We start from the raw sequence: 18,021 nt of genomic DNA on the forward strand, positions 1-18,021 counted from the left end.
ACCATTTGAGGGCCTCCCGGGGTTACAGTAGCTGGGGACTTTGTTCCATCAGTTAAGGAATGAGTGAAAAGGACAACATTGGATACAAATGTTTATGTACTCACCATAACATTCCCTCTGTGTTGTCCATTTTTATTAACTTCCAACCCACCTACCCCATTCCCTTGCTTCTGGAAGATCTAAGAATTGCGCAGGAATCTCTCTCCCTTGTTTGAGCTCCAGCTTCCCTTTTCCTTTGTACTTTTGTTAGTCAACGAAATTGGGTGTCCCTTTATATCTAAGGGCAGCAAAATTGATCTGAGGTATGTTGTGGGTAAAGGGAGAAGCTGGAGAGTTCTTGGAACCAGTGATCTGGTAAAAACGCCAGAGTTGGATTAGAGTCTCTGATCCAAACCCATCAGCTGAGGAAGAATAACAATGGACAGTACAAGTGGAACTTTAAGGTGAGTAAAAACTTTTTTTTCTAGTTTCGGATCTTCCTTTGGATTGACCATCCCGAAGGGTAACCTGTCATGATGCCAGTCAGGAATGCAGTTAGCTGGGGGTTCTCTCCCATCAGTCAAGGCTGATGAAGGGGGAAATAAATGCTATAGAAGTTGTGTAATTTCCATAACACTGGGCCCTCATTCTCTCCTAGTCTGCATCCACAACCCTCTCACCATCTCCCAGCAGGTTGCCACTTCCATGTCTCTGGACAGACCTTGTAGAGCTTAGTCCAGAACTTTCTTGGCACAAGTCAGTGTTGATGTCCTGACTGAAATCACTGTTGCAGTAGTAACACAGGTTTTTGTCTGCTGACATCCTGCCAGGGTACCAGAGCTTTACCTTCCTGAGGGAATATGTCTAGCACATGACCTCAGCTCTTGCGTGAGGCTGTATAGGGGAACACACACAAGTACTTACAGACTTTCTTACTGCCAGCCAAAATGTAGGTCATGCATCTACTGGAACGATCTTCATTGAGTTTTAGTGCAGTTTCCACAGGCCACACCGAAAAAATACACTCCAGGTTCCTCTTTCTCTGAGGATCAGTGGCGAATTAAGTAACTTTCCTTTTTCAAGTATTTTGGTTGTGTAGATCACTTTTATTAGATGTCATCTAGCTGGGGTAAGTACGAGTGTGGTAGACCGGGCCCCTACATGGACTTGCAAACTAAGTATCTAGTTTAGGCCCACAACATGACTACAAACCTGCCTAATGTTTGTTTCAAAAACCCTTAGATCATGACTTTCCTCCCTGACCTCTTTCCTTGAAACTTGGCATCTTAAATACCTGGTCAAAGCCAAAATTTTGGAATCTCGTACATTAGATGTCATCCTTCCACCTGAGAAAACAACTCGAAAGTCTTGCATCTGAGTCAGGAATGCCCACTGAGGTTACGGAACCCACAGTCCTTCAGATACCCTCTCAGTTGCTTGCTACCAAGACCCCATCAGAGGCCAGTATGGCTCCTGAGGCCTTGCAGGTGGTGGATGAGTCTGATGAACAAGGTCTCATTTCAGAGAGCCCACACGGAGTGCCTCAAATCCTGGTCAGGGAAGAGCTACCTGGCACTCTGATAGAAGTGTGCCAGTGTTCTGAACCTCCGAGACTATTTCAGGTAGACAGACTTACAAAGAAAAAGCTGAAAACTAGGCATCTGCCCTCCCTTACAACTTCCAGAGGAATTTTTTTTCCAGGGCTTATTTAAGGCAATCATGGCCCTGAAACCAACCACCTTCCTTTGTGGTGTGGCCTATGGCAGCTGTGATGCAGAGACACTGAAGATTCCTTTCTCTGAGGAACATGGTCTGGATTCTAATCACTCCCTGGATTATTCCTCACAGATGCATTCCCCTGAACAACATTCCTCTGATAAAGGGGACTCCCCCTCTGAGGTCTCATTTGAGGAACCATCCAGAACATGAGACATTTTGAATGACAGTCTAAACAAATCTAGGATGTTCAAAAGAAAGTCTCCTGGAAATGGGTACTCCAGCCTCCTCTCCAGTCCCTCCTTTAATAGATATCAGGATGTTTGTATACATCTTCAATATCTGATTCTCAGCCTCCAGCACCTAAAAGACTAGACGGATTTTACTAGGTGACTGAACTAAAATGCCTGTATAAGAACCCTGTGGCTGACATGACTGCCATCTCCCTATACTCGGACAAGCCTTCTAAACTTCTCCCCAGTGCCAACGCCCTCCCCTCTGACATGGCTAGTAGGTCTATAGCACAGAAGGGGAAATATTACAAAAGAGAATAGATTTTTTTAAAGAAATTTATGAAAATATTTGGCATGGGCTAGCCTGGACAATTTATATTTCACGGGAATATGTGCATTTAATTGAAGGTTATGATACACACCCAGTAACTATTTCAGATCAAGCTCCAGTAATAACTAGCATAAAAACACAGGGTAATGAAATAAAAATGAGACTGGCGCTTCCCACTTGTATGTTGAAAGTAATGGATAGTGGAAATTATTCAGGAGCTATTAGAGAAGATAGACACTTCAGAAAATGTAGCTAAGGAATGGGATAAAATTAAAATGGAATTTAAAAAAAGGGCGGAAATAAAAAGGGGGGGATATAGTTAAGTAGCAGGAATTATTTATAGGGACTGCGGGAGTACCTTGATAATATGCAGGAGTTTAGAAAGATTGCTGTTAAGTAGCTGTTTTTTATAACTCTAGAGCACAAAAACTTTTAGCACAATGACTCAGACAGCAGAAAGAAAGGGATGTCACCAAGTTTAGGGAGCCTATTACAAAGAAGATAACTAGGGATCCTGTATAAGTATTATAAATATTTTGGAAATGCTATGAAAGTTTGTATAAAGCAGAGAAATATGAAAATCAAGAAAATGTGCAAATAGAAATGTTTATGGAAGAATTAAATATGCCAAGGCTAGAGAGGGAAGGAGATTCCATTACTAACAGGATAGGAGGCGATGAGATAAAAATGGAGATGTGTAACCAGTCTACAGGAAAGTCCCCAGGATTTAATGGTATTCCTGTGGAAGTTTGGAAGCTAGGAGGAAAAAAACTGATTAAGATCTGAAAAGTTTTAACAGTATTTTAAGAGGAGTGCCAACATCCTGAAAGAAGGTGGTAGTAGCTGTACTACCTAACAATAACAAGGGTAAAGATCCATCAGATCCAGCTTCATACATGTCCATTTCTAAACTGGCTAAAAGAATGTCAAAAGTGATCACAAAATTGATCAGTGTGGTTTTGTGGAGGGGGAGGCAAACATTTCACAACGTAAATAGTACAGTGTTGATCGAGAGGGATGCAACACGTAAGAAAAGTACCACTGCTGCTGGTGGGTTTTGATGCAGAGTAAGCTGGGATTTTAAGAGCAGAGCAATGGAAGCATTTGCATTCCATGATAAAATTGTAAGGTTGATAGCAGGAAATATGAAGGATCTGAGGTGAAAATTAAAGTAGGTGGAGTACTCGTTGATTTCTGCTTGAGCAGAGGAGCCAGGCAGGAGTATCCTGCCTCCCCTTTATTTGCATTATATTTAGAACCATTGGCAAAGAAAATAATGGGCTCAAATTCAAGGATGCAGTGGCATTGTAGTCAAGAAAAGCTGTCTGCAGATGGCATTATTTTATACATGAAAACCAGAAAACATTACAGTGCTATGATAGTTTTCAAACCTTTGCAGGATACAAAGTTAATGAAACAAAAACAATAAATTATGTGACTACAAATTAATTGGTTCAGCAATATCCATATTTATGGGGACATGACAAAATTAAGTATTAGGAATATGGATTAAAATAACTGGTGTGGCAGCTAAAGGATATGTGGGAAGAGACTAAAGATGATACAAAAAGTGAGAAAATGGAAGCCTTGTATCGATACTGATAAGATACAAGCAGTTAAAATGTTTAGTCCCTTAAGTCTTGTACACTGGTCAGGCATATTTTTATCAACAAGAGAAGTTGTGGATAGCAGTAAAGAGCTGAAGGATTTTATCTGGGAGGGGACGACTGCGAGTCAAATGGGATAAGCATATTCTTCCAATAGAACAGGGAGGATTGGGATTACCAGAGTTGAAGGGGTATTTGATTACCAGAGTTGAAGGGGTATTTCAGAGCAACACAATTGCACAAGCAGAAAACTGTAATTCAAAGTGGAAAAAGATGATGCAATAGGAGGGCTCAAGTAACAGGGAGAGAGTGGGATTTTGGATGCAGACCTTTAAGGAGAACAGTAATACAGAATATTATATTCATAAAGTAGCAGAAGGTCATCTTAGAACTAAGCCAACATGAGGAATGGAGAAAGGAGATTCTGCCAATAGGGATGACTGCAATTAGGGATACAGACAGTAGACGAGGGGTGGGACTATATTGGAGAAAACTGGCAAAAGTACCAAGGTACTTGGGCGCAAGTAACGAGTGAAGGAAAAGTAATAGAATGGTAAGATGCCAAGAACTTATTTGAACCGCAGGCCAAAGATTGCCTTCCATATCAAGGATTGATATCAGAGTATAGGCAGAGAAAGAAATGGGGGAGGTCCTAAATAAGACAGACACTGGTAGTTTTTAGTAGAATCTAGAAAAGAAGTTGCTATTAATAAAGGAATAATTAGTACATCAAATAAAATATTGCATGATAACTAAGAATAAGAGGAGGTTAAGGACAGGGAAGAGAGATTAGATAAGTAATTCACAAAGAAACAGTGGCTGATGTATCTACGTCTCCCAAATAGGCGACAAAGTCTAGAAGACGTTTGATCTTTTCCTGGAAGTGCTTGCACAGGTATCTTTATAGCAGAAGCAGACTTCAGAGTTTTTCCTCAGGTAGACAGCAAATGGAGGTGTGATGGGGGCAGAAAGAGGCAACTGGGAACATATTTCCTGGGAGTGTAATTAATGAGTTGGTAGACTTTAAAGATTCCCTGCAGACTGCTCTGTCAGAGATGCTGGGTGAGCAAGTTGGAGTGACTAAGGCAAATACTTTTGAGCTATGATAAATTGCCTAGACATGGTAAGGCATTGGCTGCTAAGAAAACAATTAGTAGAAAATGGAGATCAAAGTCTAAACTAACTTTGCTAGAAGTAGTAATAGTAACAGAGTTAAAACAACTGCATCTTTAGAAAAGGGTAGGAGCAAATTACACAAACAAAATGTGAACTGGTGGAGATCAATACATGCAGAGTAGGACCGAGGTTTAAAAGAAGGCAGGATGTGAATGAGCTATGTAATGGTTGACTAAGAATGACTGTATATGTCAAAAGTGATGTATAGTGTTTGCAGCTACAGTTGTGTTTGCACGGGTCCATGTTAGATCCATGAAAACTCAAATTACCGATGACCGGATCACCGAGACAAGATCGACACCACACATCCCCGACAATGGTGAGTAGTGCGCAATGGGCTGTATTCTCATTTCCGCAATGTGGTGTGATCTCGGAGTTGGTATATTTAAGTGGGGGGGGGGGGGCACAGGGTGGCTTGCTCCCCAGCTATATACGTTTGTTTATTTTTAAACTGTATTACGGAAACTGGAATAGATTCCGTTCTGTAATACATATACTTTCCTTTGTCGGGGATGTGTAATGTTGGCAATCTCGTCTCTGTGATCTGGTCATCTGTAATGTGGGTTTTCGTGGATCTGACATGGATCGGTTTGCACAGTTTGGAATGTGAATTGAGATTGTCACTGTGGTTTGTTATATTAATGTAACTTGGTCTGTCATACATAATTTAATAAATATATTTTTTAATGCAGTTATGAAGCTGTGGGTGCCTCTTCCAGGGCTGCAGCCACAGGTTCAGTCATTAGACGTTATGCTTGGTAGTGCAGCCAACCCCCATCTCTGTGACTACCTTTCCAACTAACTTTTTTTTCCCCTTCCTTTCTGGGAAACAGTAACCACAGACAAGTGGGTCCTGACTATCCTCAAAGAAGGCTATGCCACGTCATGGGAAAGCATCCTCTGTCTAAAGGGCTTGCCTATTCTGCTGCAAAACCAGCCCCCTTTCCCCTGTCAGTCAGGACTTAGATCAAGGCATCATAGAATGTCACCCTCCTTCATAGGGAAAAGCGTTCTATTTCAGAATTTTTCAGGTGCCTGGGAAGGAAGGACAGTGGAGACTCATTCTGAATCCATCTCTCTAAACACCTGTCTAAAGGTGTCCACATTCAGAATGCCATCTGTAATACCATACTACCTTTCATTCTCCCTCAAGCTTTTCTTATTAGACCTGAAGGATGCCTTCCTCCACATCCCCATTCGACCTTACAAAAAATTCCTCAGATTTTTGCAGACTAGACACAGAATGCTTGCCTTCCTCATGAGAAATTGTCCACCTTTTTCAAAAACGTGTACTAAGTGTCTCACAGCACAGGACTGGAGATATTCAGGATATTGGATTTCATGGCATCTGCCAATCCAGTGAATCCTCTGGCCAGACTACATGTGTGGGAAATTCCGTGGTATCTGACATTAGTTTAGTGTCAACATTCCCATTCCCTGGATACCCTTATCCCCCTATTACCTTACCTCCAAAGAAGAGCTATTATGGTGAAGATGACTGGTCATGCTGAACCTTGGGCCTTTCTTACACCCCAGCTCCACACAACTAAGTTCTTCATACAGCTGGCATGCAGAGCATGGGCATCATGGACAGGATCACACAGTGTACAGAGGAAATGGCCTTCCCCTATCCTTAAAGAAAGGTGAGCCCTTCTGCCAGCATTACAGATATTCTCCCATTTGTGGAAGCCAGGATCTCTAATGGAGTACGCCAACAACACAACAGTTGTGGTATCTGAGCAAATAGGGAGATACAAGATCTTACCCAATGTGTGGGCTAGCACAGGAGGCATGACACCTTGCAAATGGGCATGACTCTGACAGCTGTTTACATTTCCTCACAGGTGAATATACTGGCAGACTCCCTATGCAGGTCTTTTGAGGACCTTCAAGAATGGACCCTGAACAAAGTCTTTAAAACTGCAAGGCATCAGTGGGGGGACCCCACACGCAGACCTTTTTTGCTTCTCAAGCAAACCACCAGCTTCCAAGGTTCTGTACCCAGAGTCCTTCCCCCTCAGCTTGGACAACAGATGCCTTCTCTTTCCAGGGGTCAGGCAGGTTCCTGTATGCCTTTCCCTGTCTGACACTATGCCCGAAAATCTTTCAAAAGCCCCAAGATTCCTAACTCTGGCCAAGATAACATTGGTTTCTTCTACACCTGTCCAAGGGAAGCTGTTAAATACCATTGCAGCCAAACCTGTGTACTCAGCAACAAAGTCTGCTTCTCCATCCAAGTCTGGTTTCTGTGGATGATAGGGTTCTGATGGGGAACTAGGTTGCAGAAAACCTACCACCAGAAAATCGTATATATTTAAGTGGAAAAGATTTTCAATTTGGTGCGCCAAGCACAACCCAGACTCATTCTTCGATATTCCTGCTGTCCTCAATTTCTCTGAATTATACTCTGACCTGGCCCTACTCTTCCATTCAAGCCCACCTAGGAAGCCTATTCCTCCTCCTTGGGATCTCTGCTTGGTGCTGGAAAAGACTGCCTCTTTTTGAGCCAGCAGCTTTAGCCACTTTAAAGTTCTGCACATGGAAGCCTATCCTGCTGGCTCTTGCCTCTGTCTGCAGTGTGTCTGATTGTCAGGCTGTTATGGCTATTTCACCCTTTCTCATTTATCACAAGGGCAGGGTGACTCTTGAGGCCAGTCATTAATGCTCAATATAGTGAATGCGATGTCTCTCAACCAGACAATTCACCTGCCCCTCTTTTTCCCTAATCCCCAAAATAAGGGGGAAAGAATTCTCCACTCACTAGACATTTACAGGCAGGTAAGATTTTCCTTGGACAAAGCTAAAACTCAGAAAAACTGATCAGTTTTGTCTCATTCATGGATTCGATACCGGGCCATCCTGTCTCTAAGCAAACCATTGCATTTTGGATGTCTAAGGCTATTTCTTTCTGTTGAACATAGTATGGTAAAACATTGCCTTCCTACCCAAGAGCACATTCTTCTAGGGTAGTGGCCTCCTTTAGGGCATTCCCAAGGTTATAGATGGCAGGTCCATCTTGAAAGTGGCCACCTGGTCCTCCATGCATGCATTCACCAAGCATTGCAAGATTGATGCCTTTTCCAGATCTAGGGCTGCCTTTTTCTATTTCTGTCCAGTCTGGTGGTCCGGACAGCTCATCCTCCCTTCAGCCAGTCTCCCTCTTTACCTCCTTCAGCTCTGAGAATCACCCATACATTAAGAATACTGCAACAGTGATTTCAATTAGAGCATAATGCAGTTTGTGTAAGAACTTATAACAGTAAATGTTCTGATAACTTTTGCAGTTATTCCTTCCCTCCTCCCTCTCTTTTCTTCCTCTGCTCCTGTTTTTCTCCCTCCCTCTGCTGTAAGACTAACACCCAAGACTGCTTTTGGGGGACCTCTTACCTCTTTGAGCTACACCGCTGACCACTTCCCTGTCTTGGTAGTCTTCAGGCCAGTAGCTTGGAGATGGTCTGAGGTACTTTTGCATGTGTCCGCATATATACCCAGACATATACAGCCTGAGGTCATATGTTGGATGTACCCCATCGGGAAGGTAAAACTTTGGTACTCCAGCCAGATATCGGTGATCAAAAAAACATATGTTAAAAATACTGCAACAATGATTTATAGGGCATCTACTGTTATGGTCATTTCTTACACAACTGTAGTTGGGCACATACACGATCTAGAGAACTGTTATGAAAATGTGCAATATGGGAGAAAGAAAGGGCTCAAGCGCTAGAGAAAGTTTTGTAGTGGAAAAATTGCCAGCTCTGATGTACCATGAAGGCAGATTTCTCATTTGTGGTGGATAGGGTGGAAAAGTAAGGATAAGTACTTCTGTTTCTTTGCAGTGACTTAATGGATACATGTATGGTGTACTGCTTCAAAATGAAGTGGGATTCTTGTGTGACAAGGTCTGTTGCAGTGTTGTAGGATCTAAAATGGAACTTGTAGATGACTTACTAATTTTACACAGCAAATAGAATATGATTGAAATAACATGCATGTTATATACAATATTAAGTTCTGCTATAACAGAAAAAAATTTTGTTTACTGCAGAAGTCCAAGAGCTTAAATACAGTAGAGGACAAGGGCTCAGCCGGTTTGAATGCAGAAGCCAGTGCTGCTGGAGGTAAGCAGAACTCAACATTCGCAATGAAGTCTGGGATCAGGAGGTTTAGAAGAAACATTCACTAAAGTTAAAGAACTAAATTACAAAAATGAGTAGAGTTTGTTTTACCACCTAGGCGAAATGAGTGTTCTGCTATTGCTTCTCAAAGATAAATCTTAGTCCCTGAGTAAGTAGGTGGGTTGCAGTAATAGAGCTACAGCAAGTATGATGACTTGTACTTAAGTTTGAAACCAGATGCTCTCTTCCTCAGATAACATCAAAATCTCCACATACATCTCCTTAACTCTAAAGTTTGCCCATGCTTTTCCTTTCCCAGTTAATCAGTTGCCTTCTCCCTGGAGGGACCATTCCTTCTCTCAAAGCTTGTAGTATACTCCTTGTTTGATTACTATTTCAATAAACTTGGCTGTATGTATCTTGCATCCTGCCAAGAATATAGCATTCAGACAACTTCCAGAAGGGCCTAGACTGCCCATACATGTCAAGCAGAGCGCCTCTTTGACCCTCTTCAAAAGGAACCTTGATTGGATGGGAGATGGGAAATTCACCCTGGTGATCAAGTCAATCACCCTGCTAGACAGGGTTCCAGGGAAGTAAATATTGTGGGAAGAAATAGCCAGGGAATTGTTACGCCTAGGCTTGTATAGACCCTAGGGCCGATAGCCTAGTACCAACCTATGAACCTTCTGTACACCCAGCTGTATCAGCTTGAGCAGAGCTGAAGAAGCTGTTGGGGGTTGCCACAACCTTCAGAGCTTTTCTGCTGCTGAAGAGCACTCCTCTTGCAGGAATTCTAGGATCGGTGGTCAGCTAATAGTTTTCCATTTCTGAACAGATAAGTTCCTGGGGGGATCCTTCTTTTATTTTTGATAGAAGCTCAACTGTCTGTAGAATATATTTTCAGCTGGAAAAGTGTTTTAATGGATTGCCATGTCACTTTGTCATTTTTTTCCTGTGACGTGACTTTACTTTTGAGGGAAAATACTATTAAACTAAGCTTGTTTTTCCTAAGAAAAATGGTTTTAAGTTGCTTTTGGGGACTGGGTAAGAGTTCTTTCACTGTGCTTTTTGTTGGAAAAATGTACTTTTAATACTAACCTGTTACATTGACTACTGCTATCTTTCCCCTAGCTTCAGGCATCATTTTTTTGTATCAACATGAATGTTGGTGGAAGTCTTTGAAAGGTTTTGGGAAAAACGTATATTCTGCTCCTTATTTTTAGAATTGTTGGTTATCAAGCTGACATATTTGCTTGCTTTTTTTTTTTTTTTTTTGAGTGTATGAGGAATGTTATAATGTTCATTAATCCCACTTCTGTTGTAGCCTTTAGGTTGTATAGGTTTTGTTTTGCCTAACACACAAGAACCGGCCAGCTTCCAAAAGCTCTGGTTCCCCAACACCTTCACTCTGCTTTGATTCATCACTTTAGTACTTTCTTGCAGTCTTGTGAAGTATCTCGGGAACTTCACAAGTGCAGTATCTTCAGTTTCTATCAGATAAATCACATTTGGGGAGCCCTTCAACTCAGAAATTTTGGCTTTTATGCATTTATATTTAAAAAGTAGTTAATTGTTTATTTCATTTATAGTAGGAATTTCTTTTAAGAAACGTGTGTATGTATGTGTGTGTATATATATATATATATATATATATATATATATATATATATATATATATATATATATATATATATATATATATATTATTTTTTTTTTTTTTTTTTTTTCCTTTATCAGATGTTTCTGGTCAAGGACAAGCATTTTTCTTAGGGCATGGAGAAGACACCAAGTGATGCTTCTGGAGGAGGAGACTTCTTATGGGCAGAAATACCTTCAAGTCTGTCATCAGAGATACCTGTAAAGATGAAACAAAAGGTTAAACATTGCTTACCATAGCCAAGAAACTGTTGAGTTAATCCTGGTACCCAGAATACAGTACCTGTAAATCAGGTCCATTAAAAGCCTTCCTGAGGAAGACATATCAGTTAATCTGAAGTAGTTTACTTCATTTGCTCTTCAACCTGTGGGTCTTAGGATCCTACGTGGCCGCATTTTCCAGCTATGGCTCTGAGCTCCAAGCACCTCCCCTTACCTATAATGCCTCCCTTCTCCCTTCAGATCTCATTTGCCACCTTAGAGTACACAGCGTGGTCTGAGCTCCAGTGTTTCTTCAGCATTTGTCAGGTTGTATTTTCCTTGGTTAGCTTTTTTTTTTTTTATCTATCACCTCCCCGGGGTTTTTCATAGAAAAAAAGAAAACAGTAGTAGGCTTTCTCGTTCCTCTTTCTTGGGGTGTGTGTGTGTGTGTGTGTGTGTGTTAGTGAACCTGCTAAAGGTATGGCTGAGGCCCCGAAGCCTTTGGTCAAAAACTGCAGTGTGTGTGGCTATAAGCTTTCACTGGCAGATGACTACAATTTGTGCGTAGTTTGCTTGGGGTTTGCTCACCAGCAGTCCCCCTGTCCTATTTGCTTTGGGTTCAACCCCAGAGCACTTAAGGACAGGTGGGACAAATTGATCCTCAAAGGCTTGTTGCCCTCTTCTGTTGGGACTGTGGTCCCTTCTTCCCCCGCAGGGAAAGCAGCTGCTGTATCTTCCTCTCCGGCCTCGAACTCTCACTCCCGCCAAGAGGCCTGGGGAGGGGGATACGGCCTCACAAGCATTCTTCCAACTGCTTGTCGCAGGCCGTTCCGCCGAAGGTAAAGCCCGTTTTCAGGCCTGCTTTTCCTCAGCTCAGGTCCCCGAGGTTTTCATTTGACCCTGAAGTTAGAGTAAGCTGGTCGCTGTCTAGGTTTCCCCCACGCCACTGGCATTCCCGCCCTGCTTCAGTGGCGTCCTCCCACTCCACCCAGAGCCTTTTGGAAGCGGAGATGGACAAGATGCGGAGGTTCATCCACACTCAAATTCAGATGGGGGTCTTGCTGGGGCCATCTTCCTCTGGAACAGGGCCCTTTCAGCCCATATTTCATCCCATTACATCACCTCCGATCCGACCTTCGGTTTCGGAGTCATTGGATCCGAGGACACTCTGAGTCAAGGGGTTGCCCAACTGTCCATCTCTAGAGGCAGTTGGAGGCAGTTCGTCGCTACACCCAGTAGCTTGGGAGTCCATCACAGCAGATCAGTGGGTGTTGCCAATCATATCCAGAGGATATTTTGTTCCGTTCAAAGAACTTCCCCAATCTAATAAAGCCACCACCACCACCACCCCGAGACGTTCCACCTATGCAGCAGGAGGCGGCAGTAGTGCAAATAGAATCACTGCTACGAAAGCGAGTCATCCAACCAGTCCCCCCAGACCAATCCGGATCCAGGGTTTATTCCAGGTTCTTTTTACTGCCAAAGAAGACTGGGGACCTCCGACCAGTTTTGGATCTGTCCCAATTTAACCTGTCTGTAACCAAGACAAAATTCTGGATGGTCACTGTTCAGTCTATCCTGCCCTATATGCAGGCCAAAGACTGGATGTGCTCAATCTATCTCCAGGATGAGTACTACCACATCAAGATGGACAGGTGTTCCCAGAGGTTCCTTCGCTTCCGGCTGGGAGCCAATCATTGCCAATTTCAAGCCCTTCCCTTTGGTGTCACCACAGCCCCCCACGTATTCACCAGAGTAATGGCAGTAGTGGTGGCTCACCTGAGGCTTCAGGGTATTCAGGTTTTTCCATACCTGGACGATTGGCTCTTTACTGCCCCTTCAGAGCATCTACTGTGTCAAGCCAGAGACTCATTTCTTTGGCTAACCAACAAGTTGTGCATCATAATTAATTAATATGAACAAGTCTGCCTTACACCCGGTTCAGGTGTTGGACTCATCGGGACACTGGCGGTTCAGTGGTCTCCTAGATCTCCCTTTGTCCTTTCCAGTGAGCATCTCTAACGCATTCAGCGATTCCCTTTGGTGGTGAACTCCGTCTCTGGATCTCCTCAAGGGACTCCATTTCAACCTACCTTGCCCAAGACCACAGTGACCATGGATGCCTCCCTACTGGGGTGGGACACTATTCAGAAAGGACAGTCCAAGGCACCTAATTCCCTTCCAAGACCTATCTGCATGTCAGTTGAGAATGGTTCTTCTTGCATTGCAGACCCTTCATGCTCATCTCCCTCTAGGAACAATTGCAATTCAGACAGACTATCAGTGGTCTGGTATATTAACAAACGGGGGAACCAGATCTTATCCCTTGTGTTGAGAAGCTATGAGAGTGTAGGAGTGGGTGATCTCCACCGGACGTTTTCTGGTGGCAACGCACATTCCGGGACGGTCCAGCATTCTACCGGGCAGGCTCAGCAGATCTATCCTGATGCCTTACGAGTGGTCTCTGAATCCTTCAGTAGTGGAAAAGATCTTCTGAGAGTGGGGTCGTCCTTGCTGCAATCTCTTCGCATCTCCTTCCAGCTTGAAGTGCAGTGAGTTTTTCACTCTGGACCCTCTACTGGGGGAAACCCTGAGAGATGCTGTGATTCATGCTTGGCTTCCCAGTCTTCTTTATGCAAGTTTCTGCAGAAAGCTCGAAGGCTGGGGAGCATTGTGATCCTCATCTCCCCATTCTGGCCTCAACAGGTTTGGTTTCCCTTACTCAGGTGTCATCAAGTTGTTCCACCATGGACTCTGGATCCAGTTCCGGATCTTATCTTGCACCCTTCGGGAATTCCATACCCATATCTGGACAGTCTGAAGCTCACGGCTTGGATGCTCTGGTTCCCATGATTATTAGGACTTCCGGTTTGTCATCCCTTGTTTAAGTCCATCCTGGTAGCGGCTCACATGTTCTACCAGGAAAGTCTATCATAGTAAATGGAAACGTTTTTCTATATGGGCCACTCAGTGGTCCATGGATCCTTTTATGGCACCTCTTGTCGGCAATTCTAGATTTTCTGGCTAGCATTTTTCAGCAGGGTGCCATTTCTTGTACGGTTAGGGTTCAGCTGGCAGCCATATCTAATTTTCACTTGGGGATTAATATGTCTTCTTGGCTTCCTCTAAACTGTGCACGACCTTGATTAAAGGTGCTTTTATTGGATCCCCCCCCCCAAAGGATCCTATCCCTCCGTGGGACCTTGCCTCGTTGTTGCAGGCATTAGTTTCTCCTTTTGAGCCTGCAGCTTCAGTAGATTTGCAATTTTTGACATGGAAAAGTGCTTTCTTGGTCACCATTACTTCCGCCAAAACAGTGCCAGAGCTTCAGGCTCTTTCAAAGTGCCCTACATGATTTTTCATAAAGACAGTGTGCCGCTTCATACTATAACCCTTCCTTCCTTCCCATGGTCACTTCAGAAGCCAGTATTAACCAGACTATGAACTTGCCAGTCTTTTTTTCCTAACTACCAAAACAAGGGGGAATATAAATTGCATTTACTGTATGTACATAGACAATTGAGGTTTTACCTTCACAGGACCAAACCTTTCCGGTTTTACCTTCACTGGACCAAACCTTTCCAGTTTTACCTTCACAGGACCAAACCTTTCTGCAAGTCTGACCAACATTTTGCGTCTTATACCAAGCCCTTCTTTGGTAAACCAGTCTCAAAAGTGACAGTTGCTCGCTGGATTTCACAATGCATTGGCCGAGCTTACTCAGAGAGAAGGGGTCTGCCTCTACCAGGAAAAGTGAAGGCTCATTCGACCCGCTCTATGGCTACATCAGCGGCCTTTTAGTCTAGGGTATCTTTGGATGACATTTGTTTAGCTGCCACTTGGGCTTTCTCTCATTACAAATTAGACATGATCTCTAGGAGTAGAGCATCTTTCGGCTCTGTGGTGCTCCGGAACATCTTCCATGAGGGCCACCAGGAATTACGTAGCTGGGGACTCTGTCCCACATGTTGAAGAGCAAATGAAGTAAACTACTTCAGATAAAGAAGTTATGTACTCGCCATAACATTCCATCTGAGTAGTTCTACTTCATTTGTCTTCAGCCGTCCCTCCAGTCTTTTCCCTGACCTTATCTTCAGGATGTGATATGTCTTCAGATTGTTACTGTTGGGATCCTTGGCTTTGCCTAGGCTAAGGTTGTGTCTGTTGGTTATTTTGGTAGATAATGTGTTATTGGGTTTGGGTGTTTGTTCTTATTAGGCAGCACATTTGATCTGAAGGGAGACGGAGGCATTATGGGTAAGGGGAGGTGCTTGGAGCCATAGCTGGAAAATGTGGCCGTGTCTCCGAAGTGGATCCGAACACCCACAGGTTGAAAACAAATTAAGTAGAATTACTCAGATGGAACGTTATGGTGAGTGCATAACTTTATTTTGACATCGACAGAGCCAGAGCGTCTGCAGTTTCTCAACCCCAAACCTCTGATTCTGTGGAAACTTGGACATTTCAACTAATTTGTGAATTTTCCATTTCTCAAAGTAGAACCAGAATGATTTTTTTTTTAATGCGAAAACATGGATGCTCCCTATGAATTGAGATACGTTTCAGGTGGGTATGCCTTATTCTACAATTCTTCCAATAGTGCTGGCTTTGGAGGATGTATTTAATGCTACCTGTAACAACCCTTTTTCACAACCTTCAGTCTCCAGAAAAAGCAGATAAGGCTTTATAAAGTTTCTCTTAACAAGCATTTATTTTCTCACCTTTGGATTGGACAGATTTTGTTGACTGTTGGACTTTGGCAGATAGGGTACCTAACTATCAGACCTATATGTGGAAGTCTGTGCTTTCATTTTAAGAGAATTTGCTACCACACTTCCTCCTGGAGGTAGTGGCTGTCCGAATGTTTCTAACATTTCTCAAATATGTACACATGCCTTAAGAAGTGTGCGATTTGCAGATACTGTGTCTAGGGCAGTGCTTCAGCTGTATTGCAGAGGAGGCATGCTTGGGTACATAAGGTGTTCATTCCTACGGCTGCAGTAAACTTTAGACTGTATGGGTTGTCTTGCCCAAGACGCTGCAAATGGCCAGCTTCCTAAAGCTGTAGCTCCCTCCCACACTTTGACAGCTGATTGCTGATTTTCCCTCCTCAGAGCTGACCAGAGTGGAAAATCTTCAGTACTTTCTTGCCAATTCTTGAAGAAGCAGTTCACAGATTCCACAAGAGCAGATGCTGACCTTTCAGCTCATTTCTGGCAGATAAGCCTCCGTTTGGGGAGCCTTTCAACACGAAAAGTATTTAGTGTGTGTAGTATATTTAAAAAGTATTTATTTAATGGAGAAATGTACTGCTTGTACAAATGTTTTATTTATGGAAGTTTTAATGTAGGGAAGTGTTTCTGTTGGGCAGAGATGGCAACAGGGCATATGTAGTGCTTGTGTTCATGGTCTGACAACTTACCTGTCATTTTTTTTTCTTTCAGACTTATTTTACTGCTTAGGGGTTTTCAGACATGGTTTTAGTGGACTGCTTGTACAATGTCTTTGGGGACTTTGTGTAAATGGGAACATGGGCTGCTGATGTAGACTTTTGACGACTTGCCTTCCAAACAGCTCATTCCAGTGATTCCAACCACATCTGACATCTCTGTCCGTCTCAGCAGGGATACTTGCCCCACTCCTGCTGGTCCAACTTGTACAGTTCTTAGAAATAACTTGCCAGACAGCCCTTGCTTGACTTTGAGCTTAATCTTTGTCTCTTCTGATAGTGGGCGACTCTGCTGTGATCAGCAGTCATTCCCAGATCACTCACTCACCTGTATGACCTCTTCTGGAATACTTCTTTCAGCCACATCCTCATTTGGCTGTTCCATTGTCTGGTTTGGGCATGGGAGAACTATTTGTTTATGGGGCACAGTTTCACCAAATGATGCTACTGGATCTGTCTGGGGAAGAAACCTCTTGTAGGGGTAGATATTTCTGTTGGGCACATGATATCTGTTAAGACAAAAACAAAGTTTTTATTTATTTTTTTATTTATTTATTACATTTGTTAACTGGGTAGTGTTTGACTGGGTTAAAAGCCCGATTTCAGCAGAGACCCGGGGAGAAAAGCTCCAGATAAAAAAAATGCAACAGTAACGTATATAAAAAATGAAAATACAAACATAATATGAGTAGAAATAATCTAGCTAGTAGTTACATAATCTAGATAGCTAGTAGTTGAATACAGCATGATAGAGAAAATGTATTGTAGCTGATATGGTAATAACTTCAGGGCCCTAGAGGTACAGTGATATACATTCAAATGCAACAGGTTAAAACATTACATAGAAAGTAATCATTCAAATTGTGTAAGCATGGTACAGCATAAAAATTACAAATGATACAGTTAAACAGAATTCTGTTAAAGTTGTAGATAGACTATGTGAGGACTGGACAAACTGTTTGAGAAGATAGAGATTACATGTGGTTACCAGTTGTAAGCAAATCATTGTTCACCTGAAGACATGGTATCTGTAAAAAAAAAAAAAAAAAAAGGATTTTTTTTTTTTATCTTACTCAAGAAGTTGTTACAGATGCTCTCCTGGTACATGGCCATAATTACCTGTTAATCAGGTCAATCAAAATATCCCTAATGAGAACTAGTCAGTTGAGCCTGATACAGAGAGAGAGGGCTTCATCTCCTACAGACTAAACCCTAAACTCTGATGCCGAGGAAAACTGGTCCTCACAACCTCCTTGCAAACTAATTTTCTTTTAGCAGATTGTTGCCAGTATGCGTTAGATGTTTTACGAGAACAAATCGGTCTTATCCATGGATTGAGTAGATTTTTATATGTATGTTGCAAGTGGATTGGCCTCATTCTACATCTGTTTCTCCTCTAGTTCCAGACCTGAAGGTATATTATGCTGCCTGTAACAACCCTGATCCACAACTTTCAGTCCTCAAAACATTAGATAGGCTTTACAGAGTTTCTCAAGCTAACCAGCCGATATTTTTTTCTACTTGGTTCGGACCCTGCAGCAAGCTTGTCTGC

General features: G+C 42.7%; 1 protein-coding gene across 4 annotated transcripts in view; it reads left to right on the forward strand.

Annotated features, from left to right (window-relative positions):
- MAEL (maelstrom spermatogenic transposon silencer) overlaps nt 1–18,021 on the forward strand; it is a 699,006-nt gene that overhangs the window by 613,826 nt on the left and 67,159 nt on the right. For all 4 annotated transcript variants that reach the window (XM_044073092.1, XM_044073091.1, XM_044073094.1 and 1 more), the window contains one exon: nt 9,091–9,163. In XM_044073092.1, the coding sequence (XP_043929027.1) occupies nt 9,091–9,163 (73 nt within the window). The remainder of the gene's footprint in view (nt 1–9,090; nt 9,164–18,021) is intronic.

The sequence above is a fragment of the Protopterus annectens genome, chromosome 5.part1 (genome assembly GCF_019279795.1).
Source record: "Protopterus annectens isolate FY-2018-M chromosome 5.part1, PAN1.0, whole genome shotgun sequence".
In the NCBI taxonomy this organism is placed as follows: domain Eukaryota; kingdom Metazoa; phylum Chordata; order Ceratodontiformes; family Protopteridae; genus Protopterus; species Protopterus annectens.